General features: G+C 48.6%; 1 protein-coding gene across 3 annotated transcripts in view; it reads right to left on the bottom strand.

The window, feature by feature from the left end:
• GMDS (GDP-mannose 4,6-dehydratase) overlaps positions 1-24,741 on the bottom strand; it is a 479,216-nt gene that overhangs the window by 88,364 nt on the left and 366,111 nt on the right. For all 3 annotated transcript variants that reach the window (XM_067751843.1, XM_067751842.1, XM_067751841.1), the window contains one exon: positions 4,070-4,188. In XM_067751843.1, the coding sequence (XP_067607944.1) occupies positions 4,070-4,188 (119 nt within the window). The remainder of the gene's footprint in view (positions 1-4,069; positions 4,189-24,741) is intronic.

Raw genomic sequence — 24,741 nt, forward strand, 5'->3', positions numbered from 1 at the left:
CAGCTACATGTAAAAGAATGAAATTAGAACACTCCCTAACATCATATACAAAAATAAACTCAAAATGGATTAAAGACTTAAATGTAAGGCGAGTCACTATCAAACTTTTAGAGGAAAACATAGGCAGAACACTCTTTGACATAAGTCACAGCAAAGGCTTTTTTGACCCACCGCCTAGAGTAATGAGAATAAAAACAAAAATAAACGATGGGAGCTAATTAAATTTAAAAGCTTTTGCACAGCAAAGTAAACCATAAACAAGAAGAAAAGACAACCCTCAGAATAGGAGAAAATATTTGCAAATGAAGCAACTGACAAAGGATTAATCTCCAAAATATACAAACAGCTCATGCAGCTCAATATCAAAACAACAAACCATGCAATCAAAACATGGGCAGAAGACATAAATAGACATTTCTCCAAAGAAGACATACAGATGGCCAACAAACAGATGAAAAGACTCAACATCACTAATTATTAGAGAAATGCAAATCAAGACTACAATGAGGTATCACCTCACACCAGTCAGAATGACCATCATCAAAAAAAATCCACAAACAGGACTTCCATGGTGGCGCAGTGGTTAAGAACCTGCCTGCCAATGCAGGGGACACGGGTTCAAGCCCTGGTCCGGGAAGATCCCACATGCTGTGGAGCAACTAAGTCCGTGCACCACAACTACTGAGCCTGCGCTCTAGAGCCCGTGAGCCATAACTACTGAGCCCGTATGCCACAATTACTGAAGCCCATGGGCCTAGAGCCTGTGCTCTGCAACAAGAGAAGCCACCGCAATGAGAAGCCCATGCACTGAAACGAAGAGTAGCCCCTGCTCACCACAACTAGAGAAAGCCCATGTGCAGCAGCGAAGACCCAGTGCAGCCAAAAATAAATAAATAAAAAACAAATAAATAAATAAATTCATTAAAAAAAATCCACAAACAAATGCTGGAGAGGGTGTGGAGAAAAGGGAACCCTCACGCATTGTTGGTGGCAACGTAAATTGATACAGCTGCTATGGAGAACAGTATGGAGGTTCCTTAAAAAACTAAAGATAGAACTACCATATGACCCAGCAATCCCACTACTGGGCATATACACTGAGAAAACCATGATTCAAAAAGAGTCATGTACCACAGTGTTCACTGCAGCTCTGTTTACAATAGCCAGGACATGGAAGCAACCTAAGTGTCCACCGACAGAGGAATGGATAAAGAAGATGTGGCACATATATACAGTGGAATATTACTCAGCCATAAAAAGGAATGAAATTGGGTCATTTGTAGAGATGTGGATGGACCTAGAGACCGTCATACAGAGTGAAGTAAGTCAGAAAGAGAAAAAGAAATACTGTATGTTAATGCAGGGGTCCCTAACCCCTGGGCTGTGGACTGCTACCAGTCTGTGGCCTGTCAGGAACTGGGCTGCGCAGCAGGAGGTGAGCGGTGGGCGAGCGAGCCAAGCTTCATCTGTAATTACAGCCGCTTCCCATCGCCCGCATTATGGCCTCAACCATCCCCCCCTCCCCCTGTGGAAAAACTGTCTTCCACAAAACCGGTCCCTGGTGCCAAAAAGGTCAGGGACTGCTGTATTAACACATATATGTGGAATCTGAAAAAACTGGTATAGACAATCTTATTTACAAAGCAGAAACAGAGACACAGACGTAGAGAACAAACGTATGGATATCAATGGGGAAGGGTGGGGGTTAGGATGAACTGGAAGATTGGGATTGACAGATATACACTATTGATACTCCGTATAAAAGAGATAACTAATGAGAACCTGCTGTATAGCACAGGGTACTCTACTCAGTGCTCTGTGGTGACCTAAAGGAGAAGGAAACCCAAAGAAAAGGGGACATATGTATACGTATGGCCGACGCACTTTGCTGCACAGCAGAAACTAACACAACACTGTAAAGCAACTCATACGCCAATAAAAATCAAAAGAAAAAGAAACGTTACGCTTTTGAGTCTAGATTTTACTGTATTCCTTTGAAGAACACTGGGCTTTGCAATGGTCGAAGGCTAAGTTATTTGTATCCAGTTTGATCCCTTGGAAGTTTGTGTTTAAGCTTTGTTAGCCTGGGTCTAGAGCAGCCTTTACTCTGGGAATCAGTCCCATCACTGAGGCATAGCTCTTCTGGAATCTTGCTTCATCCCCTGAGTGAGGATGGTCACTGAGTGAGAACGAGGTCTCTCCATTACAGCTGAAGCTCATGTGCCTCCCAAGCCTGGGAACGCTCTAAGAAACCTTCAATTCCACCTCCCAGGCAGTTCCTCATCCAAGCTCGTGGAATGTCTTCTTAATATTCAGCAAGGACTCAGTGGGATCCTTATGCACGCTTTGGGAACTCTTTTTCTTTGCGGATCACCATGCCACGGGCTCCTCATCGCACGGCCCCACAACATCCAGGTGCCTCAGACTCTGAATTCTGCCCTCCACCTCCCCGGCTCTCAGCAAACGGCTGTTCTCTGTTGAAGTTCCTCTGCCACGCTCCCTGGTGGAGACCATGTCTCCAGGAAACCCGGGTGAATGCAGGGCTCATCTCATCTGCTCCTTTTCTACCAGGGATCACGGTCCTGCACTGCCCGTCGCCCGAACGGTGTTTTATGTATTTCATATAGTTTCCTAGTTTTTCAAGATAGAAGGTTTAATCTGATTTCTGTTATTCCATCATAGCTAGAAATAGAAGTCCTTTCTTATATTTTAAAAGTGAATCTTGGAAAAATGTTTGAAAGATCTTCAAAGAGTTAAACACAGAATTACCGTACGACCCAGAAATTCCACTCCTAAGTTTATAAGCCAAAGAACGGAAAGCAGGGAGGGACTGAAACAGATACTTGTATACGCGTGTTCACAGCAGCAGCATTCACAACAGCCCAAAGGTGGGGGCCACCCAGGGGTTAACAGATGATGGACAAGCAACACGTGGTCCATCCACACAACGGAATATTACTCAGCCTTAAACAGGAGTGAAGTGCTGACACAGGATGGAACCCGAGGACATCAGGCTCAGCGAGATAAGCCAGTCACAGAGGGACAGATACTGTGTGATTCCATTGATATGAGGTCCCTGGAGTCATCACACTCAGAGACAGAGAGTAGAATGGTGGCTGCCAGGGGCTGGGGGAGGGGGAGGGGAGTTAGGGTTTAATGGGAGCAGTTTCAGTTTCGGGAGAAGAAAGAGTTCTGTGGACGGATGGCGGTGATGGTTGCCCAACACTGTGAGTATACGTAATGCCACTGAACTGTATGCCTGAAAATTATTAAGATGGTAAATTTTATGTTATGTATATTTTATCTCAATAATACAATCACCAAAAAAGAACCTTCCACCTGTAGTGAAGGACTTCCCCCCAATCTTTCAAATATTCCAATGAAAATCTGACTTCAAAATTTGTGTAATGCAACAAGTAGCTGTGGTGTGTGGATCGCGTGGTATAAAGTGGAGCTGCAAGACTCGGGTGAGGCCTGCGGGTGAGACGGTGCTCGCTCAGCAGCTGCAAGACTCGGGTGAGGCCTGCGGGTGAGACGGTGCTCGCTCAGCAGCGCCACTTCCTGACCCTGACGGCTGCGCTGCATTCATGTTCGACAATGTCTCTGTTTATAGGAAATACACACAGAAGTCAGGGGGACGGGGCCTACTCTCAATGGTTCAGAGAAAAGAATTATGCTGGTCATGTATTTGAAACTTTTCTGTAAGTTTCTATGGTTTCAAAAATTTAAAATATAAATTGAAAGTACTGAAAAAAGTTTGTGTAACTTTTATGTTATCACATTGATCTGTTAAGAGCAATTAGCAACAGTAAAATCCTAGTAAACTGAGTATAAACCATGATACAAAATTTAAAGTTAAAAAAGTAAACACCTTAAAAACATATTTAAAAATTAAGAAGAGAAAAGAAATTTTTAAAAAACTGAGTTTAGATGGTGACAAACATCTGACTCTCACTATAACTGGGACCGAGTCCCTGCTTCATGCTTTACAAGAGCAAAGAGGGAAAAAGACAAAATGCAGGCAGAACAGCGAGCACACGTCTGACAAACGTCCATCAGTCATACTCACACGATGGTTTTTCCGATGTGCAGAAACGACTTCTCTACGAATTCCCGGACGCTGTGGACCTCCCCCGTGGCTATGACAAAGTCCTCGGGTTCATCGTTCTGTAGCATCAGCCACATGGCCTAGAAAGAGAGGCAGAGCCACGTGAAAGCTGGACCCAGCTGCCCCTCGGGAACTATCACGTCACCAACGCACATCACGGACAGGGACAGTGCTAACAGGTAAACCAAGGCACGCAAAAGCTCTCAGGAGTTTATCTGAGCACACGTTGATTCCAAAGGTGTTCAGGAGGCTCCCCACGCAGGGACAGGGGCACAAGGCTTTTACAGAGTAGAAGTGAAGCGAAACAGAGCAAAGCAATTATTTGATTATCTGGGAAGCCGGGTGAGCTACTGGTGAAGTTTCACTTCCTCGGATTCTGGTGTGGTGACCCTGGCTACCAAGGGCTAACAGCCTCCTTGTTTAGATGCTTTAACCTGTGTAGACAGACGGTGACGATGAGTCTAGTCCACCATCCTAACCGCGGCAGTCGTGGTTCTCAAACTCTAACGTGAGACAGAATCATCTGGGGACCTCTGGGTACATCCCAGGTGCACAGGCCGGGCAGCTGTTGCAGCACCTCTGTCTGCAGCAGGACCTTGGACTACAGTTCACACGTAGGAGATGCTGAAGAGCGTCTGCACTGAATAACCTTTTCAAAGGATATTTAAGAATCATGGAAGGAAGGCAAGAAAACATCATTTAAGGATAGGTGTTTATCCTCCAAAGTAGGACCAAATTTCTTAACAGTAAAGTTGGAAATTTACCACTGCGGTGACACGGTAAAGCAAAATGTTCAACAATCCTTAACGGAAAAACAATCACATAACGAACAGCACTTTTAACAAGTTATCTGGCAGTGAAGACGTCTGCGCAGAGTTAAGGTTTCAGTAGCTGTGTTTGAAGGTCAGGGGCTCGGTGGGCGCATCTCACAGACGGGCTTTTTCAAGGAGAGCCAGAAGTCTAGCTGCAGGTGAAAGACCCAGAACAGGGCTCCCAACTCAGCTCAGACGGCTCTCTCCGTAGCAGCCGGGCCCAGAGGTTCTATAGCTTGCAGCCACGCACTGATTTTAAAGGTTTGTTTACACAGACAGAAGATGAAGATTTTACAAAATTAAGTATAGCTGGTATCTGACAGCAGTCTCTTTAGGAAAAAAATCTAAGACAAAAAAAAACAACAAAAAACAACTCAATGCGATAACCTATAATGAAAAGGAATCTGAAAAAGAATATACATATGTATATACACATATATATGTATAACTGGATCACTTTGCTGTACGTCTAAAACACATTATAAACCAACTATACTTCAATAAAAAATTTTTAAAAAATCAATTTTTTTCATCACTCACACCCACTTTTCCAAATAAAATAGGTGAAAGCAATAGTCACCTCATCAGAACACAGAGTCCCCAATATTATGTGCATTGAACTCTTGTTGTAACATCTATAGAAAACTATTGGTTGGTGTCTCCCCAGCTGCTGTGGGATAAGCTGAAAACTAGGTTTCTGAGATCAATGGAGCCGCTTATTTTCTTTTAGAAAACACAGTCAGCAAAGTTTTTGCTGATTTAGTTTAAGTAAAGTTTAATTCTTCTTTATTCATTGCAATTTATGGCAGCCTTCTAAAAAACAGAAACGCGCACGTTTCTCCTGTACTCGAAGTTTTTTCTTGTGACTATTTCGGTCTATTTCCAGATTGTTTTAAATTGTATTTTTGTCCTGCAGAAGACAAGGCTTTCGGCAATTTCACACGCCTTGGAGAGGCGGCCCCCGGGTGGGGCGCTGGAAGCAGACGCAGGTCAGGGACGTGCTGAGAAGCATCGGACGGAATCGTCCTGGCAGGAGAGGGGTTTGTTCGCATTCCTGAAAGATCTGCAGTTTTGTTTTGCACTGAGAGATTATAGCTGATGAATTTATTTATAGCACTTTAAAACTTTTACATGAATTATATTAATAACAAAGCCTGGCCGGTTCTAAGAGGGCACAAAATGATGCGAGCTGCCCTCTTCGGCGGGGCGGCGCGTGCGGCCCCGAGGGTCGGCCCGGGCCAGCGCCCTTGGCTGCTCAGCTCCTCGGAGGTGCCCTGGCCGCGGGCACCAGCAGAGGTGAGAGGTCCCTCTTGGCGTCCGCGTCTTGCAGGCGTCCACCCAGCCTGGAATGCCCTCCTCCTCGGCCTGGGAACCCTCCATCCTGGGCCCTGGCATGGCCTGTGTCTCTCCAGGTTTCCCTGGGACGATGGCATAGCGCACTGGCTATACTGGCCCGAGCTGCCCTTTGGGCACCTCCCCAACTAAGCTGACCCTCTCACGTGCTGTGTGCGCGCGCGCACACACACACACACACACACACACACACACACACACAGACGCACACACACACACACACACACGCACGTTTTGGCTTTCTTCAAAATGCTTCCAAAGTTTTTAGGAAAAGTTAAATTATGCTTCTGGCTAGAATTTCTATCTGAACGTTTTTCTGAGGGATTAGTGTATGTACTTAAGGGTGTTTTACTTGACTTTCCATTCTAAAAATAACATTTCAAGTAGGTCTTTCAGGACTGCTCAGCTTATTTTATTTCTTTTAAACACTATGTTGGGCTGGAATGGTTTTGAAAAAATCATATTTTTAATCATGTGAAAGAAAGCAAGGGCTGCTAAAAATAAAGGGAGAAAAGACGATGACTGGTTGCGGGTGGATTACTTGAGACACCGGCACCAGCTCCCTGGTGCTCGTTCCATCCCCACCGGGAATCCGGGCACACAGGAGGCCCTCACTTTCACCACAGCTGAGTGCCAAGAATCTGCCCTTTTCTTTTCCAGCCGACCATCCGTGGCCTTTGACCTACCAATTTCTAGGCATTTCCTTTAAAGTTCATCCTGTCCCAGACTCCAGCCTGGGAATGGGCGGGAAAGGATGTACAGCTCCAGATTTATTTGTTATTACTGAATAGTTTACTGGTTTTAAAACGCAGAGGGAAAGGCTTTGTTTGAATTTCCACTGAGCATAATGAATCGTCTCTGACTGGTAAATGAAGGCCGGTGACACTCCAGACCAGATGAACAAGTTGGTGCTCTGCGGTGATCGTGGGTTAGGAATTTGCCACCGAGCCGGGGCCGCGCGGCCCGTCGCGATGCCCAGTCGTGTCCAGCACAAAGGCCCCTGTGTGGGAAGCGCCCCGGCCTGCACGTCCTCACGCAGCTGCACACGCTGATCTGGTCCATTTCTTCCCTGATGGATGGCACGGCCGAGGCGAAGGTTCACCTCTCCTCACCTTCCTGTTCACATGCGGGCCATGTGACCCACGACTCGGCCGGCCACCCCGTGCTCAAGTCCCTACCCAGCTCCGGCTTCCGGTGCAGAAACGCTCCTGAGGTGACAGGTTTCAGGCGTCTGCACTCTGGGCCCGTCCCTCCCGGAATGAGGGGCCCCATAAGGATACGACTGACTCCCCCACCTCCTCACACACTTAATTACCTCTGCCCTGCCCTGATCACCAGTGCAAACGGAAACATCGCCTGCTTTTTATGTTTTAATCCATCCCACAGGGAGGAGTGCACCAAGGCTTGGGATTCTTCAACATCAAAATGTCTCCTGATGGCAAATGAACAGCGCAGTTCTCCAACCATGTCCCATATTCATCTTGCTTTTAAGGCGTATAAAGTCCAGGGGGAACCCGACTCCACGTCACTGACGCCTGAAGGCCAAGTCTAGGTGGTTATAAGCATCCGCTCCATTTGGATACGTGCTCTCTTGTGACTATACAGCGAATCTATCTGTTTTACAAACCTAGTTTAGAGAAGTCAAAATAAAACTTTAAAAAATCCCCCCACCCCCGCCAAAAAAAAAAAATACTCCTCTCCCACACCTGCTCTTCGGCCGTACAGGTCACGACGTGGAAGTCACGGTGGAGGGGCCTCCTCCTTCCTGGACCCAGGAGCTTGCAGTGGCTCCCAGCGGGACCAGTGGTGGAGAACAGCCAAAGGGCATCACCACAGCCGACCAGCTAGCCTTGATTCCACGCGTGCCTTTCGGGCTGGGATGTGTGTTTGTCTTGAAAACCTGGATTCGACAATTGCTTCCACCTTGCCATTAACCTCCGGCTCAGTATCCAAGCCACGGACACTTATTAACTGAGCTGTCATCCATGAATAACGAGATTTGTTAATCAAGGTTATGTTTAACTATGTTCATCTGACTGCTGCCTTCTCAGTCCTGTGCTTTTGTGCTTTACGGGCTACTGTCATAAAAATAATCTAAACATATACACGTACATAAATATATATATACATATATGTAAATATATGTATAAAATAGGGGAGAAATTCTATGAAATCATTCTAATAAAAATCAGAGGCATTTGAACAAATGGAGATTAAAATTCCCCATAAAGGATTCTAAGTGTGGAACCGTTCACATACATTTTCTTTCAGCTCTGTTCAGTAGCTGCTTTCATCATGATAGCCTGGTGTTTTCAGTTTGAATCAGGACTTCAAGGAGTCCTGGGCTAGGCTGGGTCTTATGCTTTGTGGGATGCACACAGTTCGGGTTAGCCCGGGGGGAGTACCCCTTACTCTGACATAGCTGGGAAACAGGTACTAAATGACTAACAAACACAACTGTATTGAGAAAATCATCTAGCATAAAATCAAAACCTCGGTCTATTGATTTCTTCATGGGTGAAAATACTGTTGTTTGTGGATTCCTTTGATTAAGGGTCTTTTAGACATTTGAAAAGTACAAAGTTACTGGACAGGAAAAAAATCATTAGGTGATACATTTTTAAAAACACCAAAAATAATAAAACAAATTTAGAAGGCTATCTAGCTCTTGCTATTAACATATCATTCAACATTGATACCAATGCACTGAAAGAGGCCAGACCAACACTTGCACTGCCCTGCCCTTCTGTTCCAGCCAGGTCCACCAAGCTACGAAGTCCGAGGCTGGGGGTCACAACATACAGCCTGAAAGCTCTAGTCCTCTGGGAATCACTCTGACCCAGTTTTCTGGAGCACCATCTGCTCTCTCTGTATGCAGAGTCAGGTAGCGTAGTTATTTATTGATCTCTGAGTACATTTTATCTCTTCCATGCTTCCACGCACTCCTTTTCTTTTCCAGGCACACCAATTATGCATGTGTTGGATCTCTTTTCTTCTGTGTTCAGGTCTGTTACTTGCTGCCCCATCATACTTATCCTTGTTCTCTTCCATATTATTATTATTATTATTATTATATTATTATTACTATTTATGTGATGTCCTCCTGCTTGTTCACCTGTTTCTAATAACACTTATTTAAAGGTTTCTTGCTAATGTGACTTCAACCTCTGGAATGATTTTCTCTCTCTTGTCCGTGTCTTTACTGACTACTTCTCGCTTAACTCCTTCATTTATTTCCTTTAAGTCCAGGGTCTGCAAACGTTTTCTGAAAGGGCCAGAGAGTAAACACTTTAGGCTTTCGAGCCACATGCTGTAACACAGCCGCTCAGCTCTGCCGCTGGAGCACAAGGCGGCCACACACAACACAGGAAGAGGTGGGTGCGGCCGTGCTATTTACACAACCCGTGACTGGCCCACGGGCTCTAATCTGCCCTCCTCGGCTTCTGGCAAATGGAACCAAACTGCGCTGCCTGTAAACTTCTTTGAATCCGTGGTATTTGCCTTTGCTGCTACTCCTTATGGCCCGTATGTGCTTTTGGTCTGTCTCGTTTTGGTCCTTGTCCCCCCTTGCAGCCCTCTCCCCAGGCCCACTCAGCTTTCCCATTACTCTTCCTGTTTGAACAAGGCTGCATACTTGCTGTGGAACGGTGTGAGGAGAAGGCAAGTGCAGGGCGGGCCTGCAGCCCCACTTTAAAGTCCTCCCAAAACCCTCTCTCCAAAATCAGGACACTCTCTGCCCCGGGACACGGCTGCCCTCACTTCCCGGCGCTGATCGGCTGAGTGTGGGCCCCAAGCAGCCCAACCCCGGTCAGTCCGCACTGCCCCTCAGCCAGGAGGCCAGGCCCCGACATGAACCCGGGTCCCTCCCGTCGTCCTGCAGGAAAGGCTGGGCATCGATAGAGACATTGTCCAGCCCTACGGAACGTCATTGTGTGGGACTTTTAGGACTGGGAATTAATTGGAGCGAATTCTACAGCCAGACATGTATGCCCAGCACAACGTGCCCTGAGTGAGCACATGAAGCATGGTATGTACCCAAGGTTATGTGACCACGTAAACAACGTAGGAAAGAACCATAAGAGAAAACGCACATACAGACAAAGGCTGCTGCTTAATCAGCCATCCCGAAACTCTGGCTTAAGCCTTTTTACTGCTCAGGACCCTGAGTTCAGAATCCGGGAGGACGGCTCCTCCCTGCTTCCCGGGCTGCTGGCCGAGATGGCCTCCCGCACAGGCCTGGGTCCTCCGTGCTGGACCGCCCCCCAGCCCTCCTCCTTGTGTCCTGTCCCCGCAGCCTCTCACCCAGCCTGGCCCAGCTACCTAGAAAACAGAATCTGCAAGGCCTCCTAAAGCCTCGGGAGGCCCCGCCGTGCCCCTCCATGGACTACTGTGGCAGGCACAGCCCGAATCCAGACAAAGGGGAACGCCCCCCACCCCCACCCCCGCCATGAGAAAAGCAGTAAAGTCACACTGTGACAGGGCGTTTAGGATGGGCGGGCAGTCCTGTGATGACTGTAATTTCAGCTGTTTCAATACAGCAATGAAATCCTTACGTTTGCCTTTAACATAAGCATTGTTGCCTCTGCTGTAGTGTCCCTGCACAGCTCTGCCTACCTTGCACCGTGCAGTGATGGTCAGGTTGACACTAGCTCAGGGACTCACACCTGGCATACGGGCCCCGACACCATGACTGTCACAACGCACTTCCCAGAAGTGCTGTTTCCTGGAGCCCAGCCGCCTACCCCTTCCAGGTGCTTCCAATACCTGCTCCCACTCACATGCCCGGTGAGCCACCCAGACTTCGCTCCTGGCTCAGCTGCACAGCAGGAAGTGACTCCACGCGCACGGCCGGCCACCTGCCCGCCACTCCCGGCTCGTGGCTCCCGGCCCAGGGCTGCCTCAACTCACCCTTGGGAAGCAGCTCTGACTTCGCTGTGACCTTCCCCTCAAAGCCGTCCTGAGCACCCAGTTCTGCCTCTCGTCTGACTCTGACCGGAGGCGCCCAGCTTCTGGGCTGGTCCTGGGCTCCCTTGAGTGACAGGCCCGAGCCTCGCCACGGACCTCTGGGTTCCAGTACTGACAGCCATCGTTACCGGTAACTAACCCTGATAAACACATCACATTATGTGCATTAAGGGAAACGCAGCGGGACTTTACAAGCTAAGGTTCCCTAAAACGGTGCTGCCCCACAGAAATGCAATGCAAGCCACATATATAACTTAACATTTTCTATTAGCCACATTAAAAAAGGAAAAGGAAAGGGCAGAGCTAATTTTAATGCTTTATAAGCCAATGTATGCAGTACATCGTCGTTTCAATAGAGAATATTATCAAGGTATTTTACGCTGTTTTCCTATGCACTGAGCCTTGGAAGCCCCGTGCACGTTCTGTGTTCGCAGCACATCTCAGCTCACCTGGGCACCCCTTGTATGCCCACGAACACAGGAGGCTGGCAGGCACTCATGGGGCAGCCGGGCCACGGAGCCGCCCCGCAGAGGGAGAAGGGGCCCCCTCTCGTGTGTGTGCTGCCCTCACGCCGCCGCTCAACCTGCAGGGCTTCGTGGAGGCGGCCTGCTCACCCCGGGACACAGCTGGCGGATCATCCTCTCCCCTCCCTCCTTCCTCGTCTCCACCACCTGACTTTTCCTGCAGTGACTACATCGGTGATGCCAACTAGAAGACAGACCTTGAGAAGTGGGCTAACTAGCTCCCAGTTTATGACCGTCTGACTTTTGAATGCCTGTCTCATTCGTGTACCAATGGGCAGTGACACCACACCCCTGCCTCCCAGTGGGAACAGTGGGGAGCAAAGACCCAGAGAGACACTTACGGGCACGATGACAGCCGGTGCTCAGGGAGCAGGCAGGGGTGCTGGAGTCTGTGTGCATCAGAGCCTCCTGGGAGGTTAACACACAGATCGCCGGCCTCCTCCAGCCCCAGCGAGGCCGACTCAGTAGGCCTGGGGGAGGCCTGACAATCTGCACTTCTAGCAGGTTCCAGGGCAAAGCTGATGCTGCTGGTCTGGGGACCACACCGAGAACCAGCGCGTGCCGTGGTCCTCAGACCTGGAGTCAGACCACCCGGGTTAAACCTCGGCTCCAGGAGTCACTGCATGACTTCTGGAAAGTTCCTAATCTTCCAGGGCCTCAGAAAAATGAGAATAATGGCACCAACCTCGTAGGGTCGCTTTTAGGATGAAATTAGCTAATATATGAACAGTGCCTGGAACAGTGCCTGGAACAGAGTAAGCGCTCAAGGACTATTATTTATCATGATGATGATGACGGTGGCTACGCAGCTGGAGAGGGTTCCTGGCACCTGGGAGAACCTAGTTCATCTCCAGGACCAAAGTCCTGCGTCCATACATGGCATGCAGAGTGAAAGGGTGGAGTGAATTTAATCCCCATTCTGTTCACAGCCACAGACTTTCATAGTTGGAAAGGACCTCAGAGATGCTGTCTTTCAATTCAACTCATAAAAAGGCGGGGAAGCAGCTGAAACCAGAGAGGTTATGTGATCTGGCTGAAGTCACACAGCTAGTTTGGCCGGAGGTGGGACGAGAGCCTCAGTCCCCTGTTTCGTTTTCTTTTCACTGCATTACACTCCCATGCATTTTCCTGTGGAAATTCTGCCATTCTAAATGGTCGTTAGGAACAGCTGCGTGGACGTGTGCGGACCAGCCCGGGGACCGGACCTGTCGGTCAGCAAGTATTTACGGAAGCCCACAAAGTGCCAGGCACTGGAGGATGCCAGGTGGGGGCAGACACGGAGGATGCAGAGCCTGGCTTAGGGGCATCCACGCTTTACGCAGGAAAAAGGCTCTAAGAGCCCAGCATTTGACTTAAGGAGGAACTTCTGAGACATGAACTCCAGCGAGCCTCCAGGAGACATCAGGCCTGGGAGCTCCGGACAACCTCCGTCCCAAGCAGGCCCCCCCCACCCCCCACCCCCGGCTTGAGCTGGAGGCGTGAGGCCAGAGCTACGCTCAGCCAGGGGCCCATCCCAGTGCCTCCCCCACTCCCAGTCCCATATCAAGGGTGGACACAGACATATTCTGGGCCAATCGGGGTCTCAAAAAAGCCTGTGATCAGAGGCCCAGAGACTGAATGTGCAGGATGGCACTGGGCACCGGAGATGCCTGACTCCGGAGTGGGGTCAGCGCCCTGCTGAGGCCGGGGGGGGAGGCCTGAGGCAGAAGGAGCACCTCAGAGCCCAGGGCAGGACACCTGCTGGGCGAGAAGCAGGGAGGGCAGGACCCCAGGCCTGGGGGGAGCGAGGGGCAGGCGCCCGGAGCACGGCAAGCGACTCCACCGCCCCGGCCTGGGACGTGCCCCAGCGCCCCCTGGGATGACTCCTTTTCCACCTGAATTTCTTCGAGCTGGTTTCTGCTCCCTGTGCCACGAGCTCGGAGGAAGACAGCTGGGGACCAGTCCCTGCATGGGGCGGGGGGCAGCCATGCATCAGCGCCGAGAAGGCAGGTCCAAGGGGTAAGGCAGCACCCGGGCCCCAGAATCCTCAGGGAGGAGGGAGGAACGCCACGTCCCCGAGCCACCGGGACCAAGGGGTGACCGCTGACCGCTGGCAGGAGCGGGGAGGCGGCGGGCACACCTCGCGGCGGGAGGGCTCTGAGAACCCTCATCCGTCTGCTCCTAGACCCACGAGCGCGGCGCCTGCCCGTCCAGCATCCCTGAGGACCTCGGCCCGGCACACGCAGCATCCTTGTCACCGGCGAGCTGGTGCCCATTCAACGCATTCATTGAAACTCATTTCAAATGTGTTTCAGCACAGCATCCTGATTCCCAGAGATCAGGATTTCAATTTAAGAGTCACTCCACCTCCATACTCTTCAAACTGCGCTTGAATAGATTCAGATTTAATCATTCTGCCTTTACTTTCTGGTTGCGAAATACAAGAACACCCCAACAGAAACACCACGTAAGCGTTGATCTTCTGGGAGGTTAAGCTGCTCTTTTTAACCTGGTCTTGCCCATGACTCTAGTGTTTCTGTTATCATAATTACTTCCTAGATGCTGACTCAGTAGTGTCCTTGATTGAGAGAGATGGGAAGGGAAGCTAGTTCTATTTAAGAAAACATTTCTTGTAGCAGTAATATTTGAGCCTAGTGACACGGGAGGAGAGAAATTCCACTACATATAAAAAACCCAGTAATTTACAGACTACAGCCCCTCCACACTGCTGAAGATTAAAGCAAAAGCTCCTTTATGTTCTTCAAATTAAAAAAAAATCAAGAGAGCTCCTAAAAGTTTGATTATTTTAAAAACACATAGATAGTGACAGACTTTTTTTTGAGTCTTTATAACTTCAGATGAAATTTAGAAAATCAGGCCTTTGATAAATTGAATTAATATTTTCAAAATAGTTAACATAACAAGTCTTTAAATATTCTAAAGTGGCCCCCACCCCAAAAAAGAAAAGAAAAACCAAACAAAAACTTGAGAGAAGCTTAACTCAAATTGCTAGACTAGGGAGAATAAACCTGTATTTTTTGGTGCCTAGAATTTTCTGTAGTCTGACAGTACCAATGACTGCTCAAGTCCCATGATTAAGAATAAAAAGCTGTCTAATCCCGTGAAGAACCAGAAGCGGTTCTCCCGGCAAACGCTGACGGTCAAGGGCTGAGGGGCATCTTTTCTGTTAACACAACACAACATTCTCACATGCATCTCATATGAACGGACAATGTCTTCACTGTCCTCCTGAACACTAATTCGGGGTTGTATTTTTCTGCTGTGTCAACGAGTGTCAAAATATTGTTCTTCCAATACATGAAAGTATCTGCGTGGAGCTTTATGACTGATCTTGAGATGTTAGCCAGAGGCAGAACAGAACAGAGCCGCTGCAGTTGGGAAATCTCCCTGCAACGAAAAGCAAGAGGCTTTAACATATTCTGCCTTTCTGCCCATTTTTTTTTTTCCAACTGCACAATGGTTTATTTACCCCGCAATTGGTGAAATTAAAAGTAATATCGGACACAACAAAACTATATTTCAACAGTAAGACCCAAAGGATTCCATTTCCCTGAAAATGAAACAGAAAGTTTTCAAGGAGGAAGACAGAAACTCCAAGAGGAAATTCTAAGAGCCTGACATGAATTAATATACAAACCATATCAACCGATTACAGGAAAGCCAAGAAACACTGTGCATCTCAACTATGAACGGAGAGACTTTTTCTAAGTCATGCATCTCCGCCTCATCTCATCCTTAGATGTGCAGTGGCCTACCACTATCTGCATTTATCCCAGTTATTAAGAAAAGCAGGGCCACCACATTTTCTGTCTCTCCAGAATTGAAGAGCCCACAGCCAGGCATCTGATGGGTTTTCAATTCTGTCCTTTCCCTCCTTCCTACTAACTAACGGGCCACGGTGGTTCTGACGGAAAAGACACCGTGTCCTCTCACAGAGGCGCTGGTCCGGCTGATGGGTTACTCACTATGAAACTGAGGGATGGGCCCAGCTGCTGCCCGGGCAGAGCAGTCCCAGAGCTCGGTGCCAGGACAGGCCCAGCGAAGGCCACACTTGCACCACAGAAACCAGACCAGCCTTTTGAGTCAAGTGTCGGCTTGCAGACAAGTAACTACATCAGCTCTGAACAACCACCACAATGTTCTTATTGATCACGAAGGCTCGTGACGCAAGGCTTGGCAGGGAGGGGATCTGCACTGGTTCCCTCGGCCCAACTTTCCGAGAAGCAGGGCGCTTGGGGTGGTGTTTACGGAAGACAGATGTTTCTCCGTGATTGATGTGAACCTTCCCGGGAAGGTGTGCAACGTGCCGGGTCTTCGGGATGAACTGAGTCTGCTGGACGCCCGTGTACGTGCTAGCGTTTCCACTGCACTGCACTTACCAAGGGTAAAGGGTGCTTGGAAAGCTGACGGCTGATAACATCTCAAAGCTAAATGTGAAGTGATCTGCTAGAGTTTTTTCTTTTCTGTGAGACACTAGGTAATGCTGATAATTTTGTTTTTAAATCAATGTTGTTGATTTAAGAACAGTTACTGAACATTTGCTCCAAAAATCATAAATTAAGAGGCTAGTAATTTTCAGGCAGGAACATGTGTGCAGGCAGAATATTTAGTGTCCTTTTACTGCTCTTGAAAATAAGCCAGTGTGACGATCACACTTTCTGCTCAATCCACACCGAATCTCCAGTTCCCATTTCTACGAAATTCCTTCTAAAATCACAGAGGGACAGATAAAGGGGACACACAGGGAGGTGCTGCTGGACCAAAGCCACCGGGCCGACCCCAGACCAGACAGCGGATAAGGAGCCCTTCCCACCCGGCCCTCCACTGTCAGCCAGAGCGAAGCCTCGTAAGAAGAATGAAGAAGAACAAATTCAGTTCAGGGTCCAGTGAAAGGATCACACGAGTGGGCTGAAGCATCAGTGAACAAAGTCTCCAAGGAAGTCGGCTCTCCCCAGACACGGAGAGAAATCCCGTGCCCCCCCAACGGGTGGCCCCACAGGACTGGTGGGCGGGGCATGAGCCCGGGGCTGCCCCACTGCCCCTACCCCCGGCGCCTGTGCCTCTGCATGCCTGACTCCAGGACACAGAGGGCGGAAAGACAAGAGAGCTCATGCCTCTCGTGGAAGCTCTGGGCTGGGAACAGCCTGGCAGCCCAGCCGGGATGGCGCAGGGCCACCTCCCAGGCGACCAGAACGAGCATCTCAGTCCCACGAGTCACCTTGGTCTCTGACTCCGTGTTAGGTCAGGACCTCTGAGAAAAGAGATGGGTTTGGGGCGCTTGCCTCTAAGAGCGAGCGGTGTCCCCCAGTTGGGGAAACCACGTCACCTGCTGGGCCCCTGACATGCTTTAGCAGAGACGCCCCTCTTGGCGGCCCGTCCGGAGGGTCCAGGGGGAGCAGGGACAGCACCCAGCTGATGCCAACTCGTCCTGCTGCTAGAAGTGGAGGCTGAGGACGAAGGAGCACAGGAAAAAGAGTGAAAACACCGACCCTGTTCCCAGCAGCACTGGGCGCTGGCAGGCGAGGAACCTTTCTGTGATCCGCTGTCACCTTTTTACAAGGTGGGGCAACTCCATAAGCTGAGCCTGTGGTGTGAGGCCCACACACCCAGCGCCCCCAGACAGCAGGGCCACAAGGCCTCGCACAGTGATGCGTCTTCCCAAGCGAAGTGTTCTATAGGAAAATGGGCCATCAAGGACAGTCTCAAGGTTACGTAGTGAAAAGAACGCGGACAGAAGCCCTAAGACTCTGGGCCTATCACGCCAGGCAAGTCACTTACTTCACGCTTGGTTTTCTCGCACGTCACAGGGTTTAGGGATCCTATCAGCGCATCTCTTGAAAGCGCTTTGTGATCTACAAAACGTTACTGCTATTACAAGGGATAATATTATTAGAGAAAACGCCTGGCTAATGCTGAGGAGATCACAGATCCATCACGATCACCGAGATACAACGTGATGATTCCACAGCCCGTTATCACTCTTAACACGAAAACACAGCATTTTTCAGAGCACTAATTCTTTTAAAAAAATGTGTTTTAGAATGGAAATCTGCAATTTCAACATTTCCATCCTTAAGAATTTCTGATTCCTTGCCCAAAGCAGGTCGGCTATATGCAAGTTTTGAAAGAGTATAAAAATCCTGGTAGGGATTTCCCTGGTGGCACAGTAGTTAAGAATCCGCCTGCCAATGCAGGGGACAAGGGTTCAAGCCCTGGTCCAGGAAGATCCCACATGCCGCGGAGCAACTAAGCCCGTGCGCCACAACTACTGAGCCTGTGTGCCACAACTACTGAGCCTGCACTCTAGAGCCCGTGCTCCGCAACGAGAAGCCCGTGCACCGTAACGAAGAGTAGCCCCCTCTCACTGCAACTAGAGAAAGCCCATGTGCTATGAAGACCCAACGCAGCCCAAAATAAATAAATAAAACATTTTTTTAAATCCTGGTAATTTATATATTTGTCTTATGAGTGCGTTTCCGCTATTTCAGGAAAATAAATCCGTGCTATACAGGTAGATATTTCAGGGGAGCTTGAACTCACTTCTCCTAGATAGTTAGCTTCATTCACTATTGTTCGCATTCCTTGGTGTTATACTGTTCCCAAATAGTCAACAGTTGTTGATAGAAAAACAGATGTTTTTCCAACATTTCTCAAGGAAGTAGAAAAGCCCATAAATAGAGCCTGAACTGAGGCGTGAGCAGAAGATTTCAACTAATGAAATCTTGAAACAAACAAACAAACCTTTTAAAACAAATCAGTTAACTGGAGAGTGTGCTGTTGGGGACCGGATTCCAACGTAAGTATAACAAGAAGTCTAATGCCATCTTTCATTCAACAGCATTGTCCTAATTATCTTGGTCTACATGTCTCCAAACTTTACTGTTTATTTCGGCATAAGGAGCTCCCGCCTCCACCACCTCTCCTCCTGGGGGGCGGAGGTGTCACCAGGGTGGGAACAGAACCCATGGACAGGCAGCAGGAAGGCAGGGCTCTGAGAAACCCCTCCAACCAGAGACGAGGGCCCTGGACAGTGTACCAGAGAGGGGGTCAAGGTGGGGGCCCAAGAAATGTTCATCGGCCATAGTTCTCATGGAAATAATCAGAAGGATTTCCCTAACGTTTCTTATAAAGCACATTAATTTCACCATCTTATTTTACGGATGGAGAAACTGAGAAGGGCTGGGGAATGACCTTCCAAAGGTCGCGGCTGCACAACAAGGAACAGAAGGCAGATTTCCTGACCCTGGGGCCGGTTTCCACCCGGTCCACCCCGTCTGCATGAAACGGCAGGAGCTGAGGCTTGATAAGCGGCTGCCTGAAGACACCCCCTGTACCAGCCTCTCCAGCCCCGTGACTGCACCCCCCAGGCACACGCCGGCCTAGGACACCGCCAGGACGCAAGGGGCTCGCGCAGTCACGTCCCAGGCTCAACGTGGGGCCCTCCTCCTTTCCCAGTTTCCAGCCTGAATGTCAAGGGGTCCTCCGAGATGCCCCCAGGGTCTCCTCTCTCCGGATGTCCAGCGCACACGTCCTCCGTCACAGCGGTCAGACCGGCCCACAGACTCGCTGCGCTTTATGAAGATGATGGAGATGGAGGCGGGGTGATTATCTGAAGGACCCTTGTCTTTACAAAGGGAACCTCTACACAGAACCTGAGGGTCTGTGACACAAAGCCCCTCTGAGGGCAGCAACATGTTTGATTCCATGATTAATTCTGTTTGACAGAGACACTAGGTTAAGTTAGGAAACCTAAGCTACTATGTGTTGAATCATTGGAAACCGAAAAGTGGCAAAGATCACAGAACTTTCGAGAGTTGGGAAATTTGTTTCAGGTTTTGGAGGTAAGGAAACTGGGCTCCATCGAGACGTTCCAGACGGCGAGAGGCAGGCCTGGCGCTGGGGCCCGCGTCCACCTCCCAGGCCAGCCGCCTTTCCAGGCTGCCATGAGGAGACAAAGGGCCCTGAGAGTCACAGTGTAGGTCAATGAAGAAATGAGTGTAATATTTAAGTATCTGCTCTTACACAAAAAGCAGGAAGGACTTTCCGGTGAGCAAGGTACTTTACTTTGAAAAGTGATTTCTCTTTTTTAACACAGCACTGGAGAAAGAGTCCAAGACAGCTTCACAACTCCAGTGCCTTCAGGGGCCCCGGCTGGGTTCACCCCTGGTGGCTTGCAGAGGACATTCCCTTGCAGAAGGGTCTGTGAGCACTTGCGGGCAGAAGACGGTCCCCGTACGGGGATGTGGAAGGAGCCTCACCGGGTCTTCTGGTTATATCAGAGAAGTCATACATCTGAAATGCTGAAAGCTGAGAGTTTTGTTTAAAAAAAAAAAAAAAAACTCTCAAATTTTAACTGTTAGCTAAAAAAGAAAAGAAAATTTTAAATATTGCCTGGACTAAACAAAGCATAGCCGTGGCCCAGCTCTGATGCAGGCGGTAAGGACCCCAGTAGGAGGATCTGTTCTTGAGGGTCCCACTCGGGTGTCGGGTCGAGCAGGACCTTCAGACTCTCCTCACGTGGCCGCTGCCAGGCACGCCGAACTTCACTCACTTCACAGGAAAACAAGGGACGAGACAGGAAATGTGGCTTCTCGGTTTGTTTACAGTATAGGATACTCTCCTTTCCCACTTCTTCTGAAATCCTTCATATAGGAAACGTAAACCACAGAGAGGATATAATTTTAAAACCAGAAAGATATTTTCCAACGCCCCCTTGCCCCAAATTTCATTAAATGCACAAGAGAAAACATCCTTTGCACGATAGCTAATATCATTACAAAGTAATTAGTCGCAGAGGTCCTACAAAAAACCCACCACCTACCACCCTTCAATTTCGGTCACCGAAAATCAGGGAATTCGTTATTTGGGGACTAGGAATACCAATTCACCTAATTTAAATTGGCGGCTAGGAAAGAAGAAAAGTAGACAAGCCAAATCGGGCCCTGCTTCCCCGGGCTCTTCCCGCCTTCGTGGACGTACTTCAGACGGCAAACGACAAAGACGGACAGTCCTGTCCTGGGCCTCCCCCGGCCCCCGGACTGGCCTTCCCGTGCAGCCAGACAGGCTGACAGAGATGTCAGGCAAGTGCTGAAAGGGGACTCGAGCATCTGGCGGCGAGTCTGGAGCAAGTTTCGCTGCAAACTCTCTGGGGGCTGCCGCACTCCAGTTTCTCAGGAATGCTTCATGCCCCTCGTCCCTCTTGGAGAGGTCAGGGAAGCCTGTGACACCCCCGAGGGCACGGCCGGACTAAATTAGCATAAGATAACTTGGACTCTCTTCCAAACATGAAAATACAAGGGACGGAATTTCATTAAAAGCAGAAGACGACATGATCCAAGTTAATCCCGGCTCTAAGCTGCTGTAGAAACCGGTGTTTACGTTCCACGCTCCTCCCTGGGGCAGAGGTCACCGGCCACCACGCCGGCCACGCCAAGTGTCCAACGTGACCTCGGCCGATGGAACCTTCGTTTCACAATGATGCTGAAAAGTGGGTTTGGGGGCGTTAAAATGAGTATTCAGCCTATTTACGTGTGACTCTATGAAGCGGTAAGATCCCGAGGTCAAAAAGAAACATTTCAGTACTTCAACCTTTCAGTATCTTTTAAATCAGGAAACAGGAAACTTTAATAGGTAACATGAGCCATTAACCATATGTAAGTGTGTAAACATGGGAATATCTAGTGTCAATTTAGTAAGGCATATAATGTCAGAGACGTGCTTTCTATTATATCTACAAATATTTGAAAGAACACATTGTAAATATTTAGAATGATGGTATAATTAATGAGATATGTGCAAAAAGTGCAAGGATCACACTTCATCATTTGCTGCTAAAAAATTTAATTGGAAGGACAGCTCTTAAAAAAGTATCCATGCATCAGTGTATCCTGTCAATAGTATGTGACCAAAAAGTAGTAAAAAATTCAAACCTGGCTGCTTATTTTGGGGCCCTTCTACGTCAGCCAAGGAAGGGCAATGTTTGCTAATTCTTTGATGAATAAATGATTCTCATTAGCTACTATACCATAACGTAAGGTATTTGCTTTGACTTAAAAACACTTCTGTTTCTTTCAAATAGTCATAATTTGTGAAAACTGGCACTTTATTATAAACTATTATTCCTCTGCTGACATTTTGCAGACTAAAAGTTATGCTGCGCACTTTTAAACATTTTTGTGCACTTTTAGCCATTTTTCACTTCGCACTCCTTCTGACATGACTTGACTTTGTTGTAAAAGATGAGAGGTGTACAAGAATAAGCCCTGGATGAGGGACAGTGGCTTACTTTGTCCGATTCTACTACATGTTACGGCAAAGTACTCAGTGATAAAAATTATACTTTACGTTAGCTTATGTACTGGTGTGAGTACGTCCTAGGAGAGTCCTCTGTTTTGACGTGGTGATTCTTTGTAACCTGCCCCCAATGACTTCACGACAGATGCTAACAGGACACACACAACAGTTACAGAGGCAGAGAGGAAGCAGCCAGTGTGGCAGCAGGTGGGGGTGTCACTTGTGAGAAAATAACACTCCTGGATGTAAAAGTTGGGTTGAGAAACTCTCTCCAAGCTGGAGGACACAAAATACTTTAACCTGTGAAGGAGGAGCTGTATTCAGACTGAAGTAGGAACAAACAGCACAGGGAACACAGTGATGGACCAAAGGACGCGCTAATTCCCTGTGGTTTTTCGCCCATCATGGGCCTTTTCAAGATGCCTGGTGGGGCTCAGCAAAATCCGCAGCCCCAGGACTGAGCTGTGATTTAGGAATCGGAAGACTGAAACCCAAGTGTCAAGCTCATTCGTTTTAAGCTCTAACAAACCAAATTTGATTAGCTCAGACCTGAAATGTTGATATCCTTCAGGTAACAGAGTTTGAGCCTAACTTTCTAAACGATTTCTACCTTCTGTTAAGAAGGCCAGATAAAAGCTTAAGATGTGGGGCTGTTTAATTTTTGAAGGCAGTGATTATTAACTTGATCGGGGTCATGAACCCCACCGAGGAGCTGATGAAAACTGAGGTGGACGCCTTCTTCCCTGAAAAGGACACACACGTGAGCCTGCACATGGCATGCTTTGCCCAAGGTTTTAAGGGATTCACAGACGTCCTGGAAAGGCTGTCTTTGGACACTGGGTTAGACATGTTTGATTCACGGAGGCAACACTGACATCCTCACTCGTCTCCCACGCGCTCGTGCTTCTGTGCAGGCTACGTTTGCGGAAGGCCAACTTAAGGCCTGTGCTAAAAGCTGAGCGGGACGCCAGGAAAGACAGGGTGCAGCCCCTGCAGCGGAGGCTCTGGTGCAAAGCGAAGCAGACCCAGGTGAGACCGTCCCACTGTCAGCACGGCCACCCACAGCTCTCCCAGGACCGCAGCCTGCTTGTCTGGGGCTCGAGCCCTCAGACCGTGACCCCAGTTCTGAGACAGAGACAATGGAGTGGACAGCGCTTTCTTTGTAAACGGCAAACACTGTACAAATGTTAGCTGTTCGTTTTATGAAGTCAAACTTGCCTTCCTGTTTTGAGAGGCAGCCACTGGGCAGGAAAGCACAAATTATTCCAGGAAAGTGAAAGTGAGGAGAAGACAATTAACCATAAGAAGTGTCCGTAATGGTCTTAATGAGAGGAGAGGGTCATTTAGCCAACAGCACCCAGTCAACGGTTTTGAAAAGTTTTTTAAATGATGATCCTTTAAAAAATAAAGCTGCCGGGCTTCGCTGGTGGCGCAGTGGTTGAGAGTCCGCCTGCCGATTCAGGGGACACGGGTTCGTGCCCCGGTCCGGGAAGATCCCACATGCCGCTGAGCGGCTGGGCCCGTGAGCCATGGCTGCTGAGCCTGCGCGTCCGGAGCCTGTGCTCCGCAACGGGAGAGGCCACAGCAGCGAGAGGCCCGCGTACCGCAAAAAAAAAAAAAAATAAAAATAAAAAATAAAGCTGTCAAGATAATAGGAAGAAGTGCTGGCTAGAGCCTGTAGCATAGGCTTTTTTGACTTACTTAATGCATTCCTTATTGGTTCACAAGATACATAAATAAAATACACTGAAATTAAATAAATATAATAAATAAAAGGTTTATAAGATAGTTACTTTTGAAACTCACTGATTTCTTATACCTTACGTGCTAAAACACCTGCCCTCCCCTGGGACTCAAACACTCTATGCTTTTGGAGCTAAGATATCTAAGCTTGAAAATACGATTGCTCTAGAGCCCGTCACAGCTGCAAGACAGTCAGACCCCATATCCCACGGAGGACGGCGCCTCTTTCTCCCAACTTAGGATGGAGACACGGTAAGGAGAGCCTGGACATTGGACAGACCCGGGCTAGAATCCCAGCTCTGCTACCCAATGCCTGGGATCATGGGCAAGTCACTTCAACTGTAAAATGAGGGTAACAAGGCCTCTTTTGTAGGCTTTAAACAAATAAATGAGAAAATGAGTATAAAGTGCCTATAACAATGGCTGGCACAAAGGAGTAGGTCACTGAAATGGTAGCTGTCGTTAATTCGCACTAATGATGCCATTCACTAAGTAAATGAGGTGCGAATGTGCCCCAGTTACAGCACTACGTTCTTTGTAAACACCCTCACAATCTGTCACCTGATCCTCACGGTAAACCTGGAGTTAACCAGCGCGCACTACGGTTTCCCTTTCACCCACGAGAGCACAGGATGGAAGATGTTGACTGATTCGCCAGGCTTACAGTGGCAGACACGAAGTGGCCCAGTAGAGACTGTCCATCCTACAGCACCTGGTGTGTCCAGCCAGCAGGGCATCCTGTGTCACCAGCATCCACTGGTCCAGCACAAGCTATTAACACTGTAGATATTCAAGAAAGGAAAAAGAGAAGCGTTGTCTGGGGGGTGTGAACACATAATCAGGAGGCAACCAGTCTCAAGAGAAACTGGAGAGTGTAGGAAAGAAACGGGTGATAGGGTAAAGCCTGTGGTCCTCCTGAGGGTGGGTCACACGGACCAGAAGA

Source organism: Pseudorca crassidens, chromosome 10 (genome assembly GCF_039906515.1).
Source record: "Pseudorca crassidens isolate mPseCra1 chromosome 10, mPseCra1.hap1, whole genome shotgun sequence".
NCBI classification, from domain to species: domain Eukaryota; kingdom Metazoa; phylum Chordata; class Mammalia; order Artiodactyla; family Delphinidae; genus Pseudorca; species Pseudorca crassidens.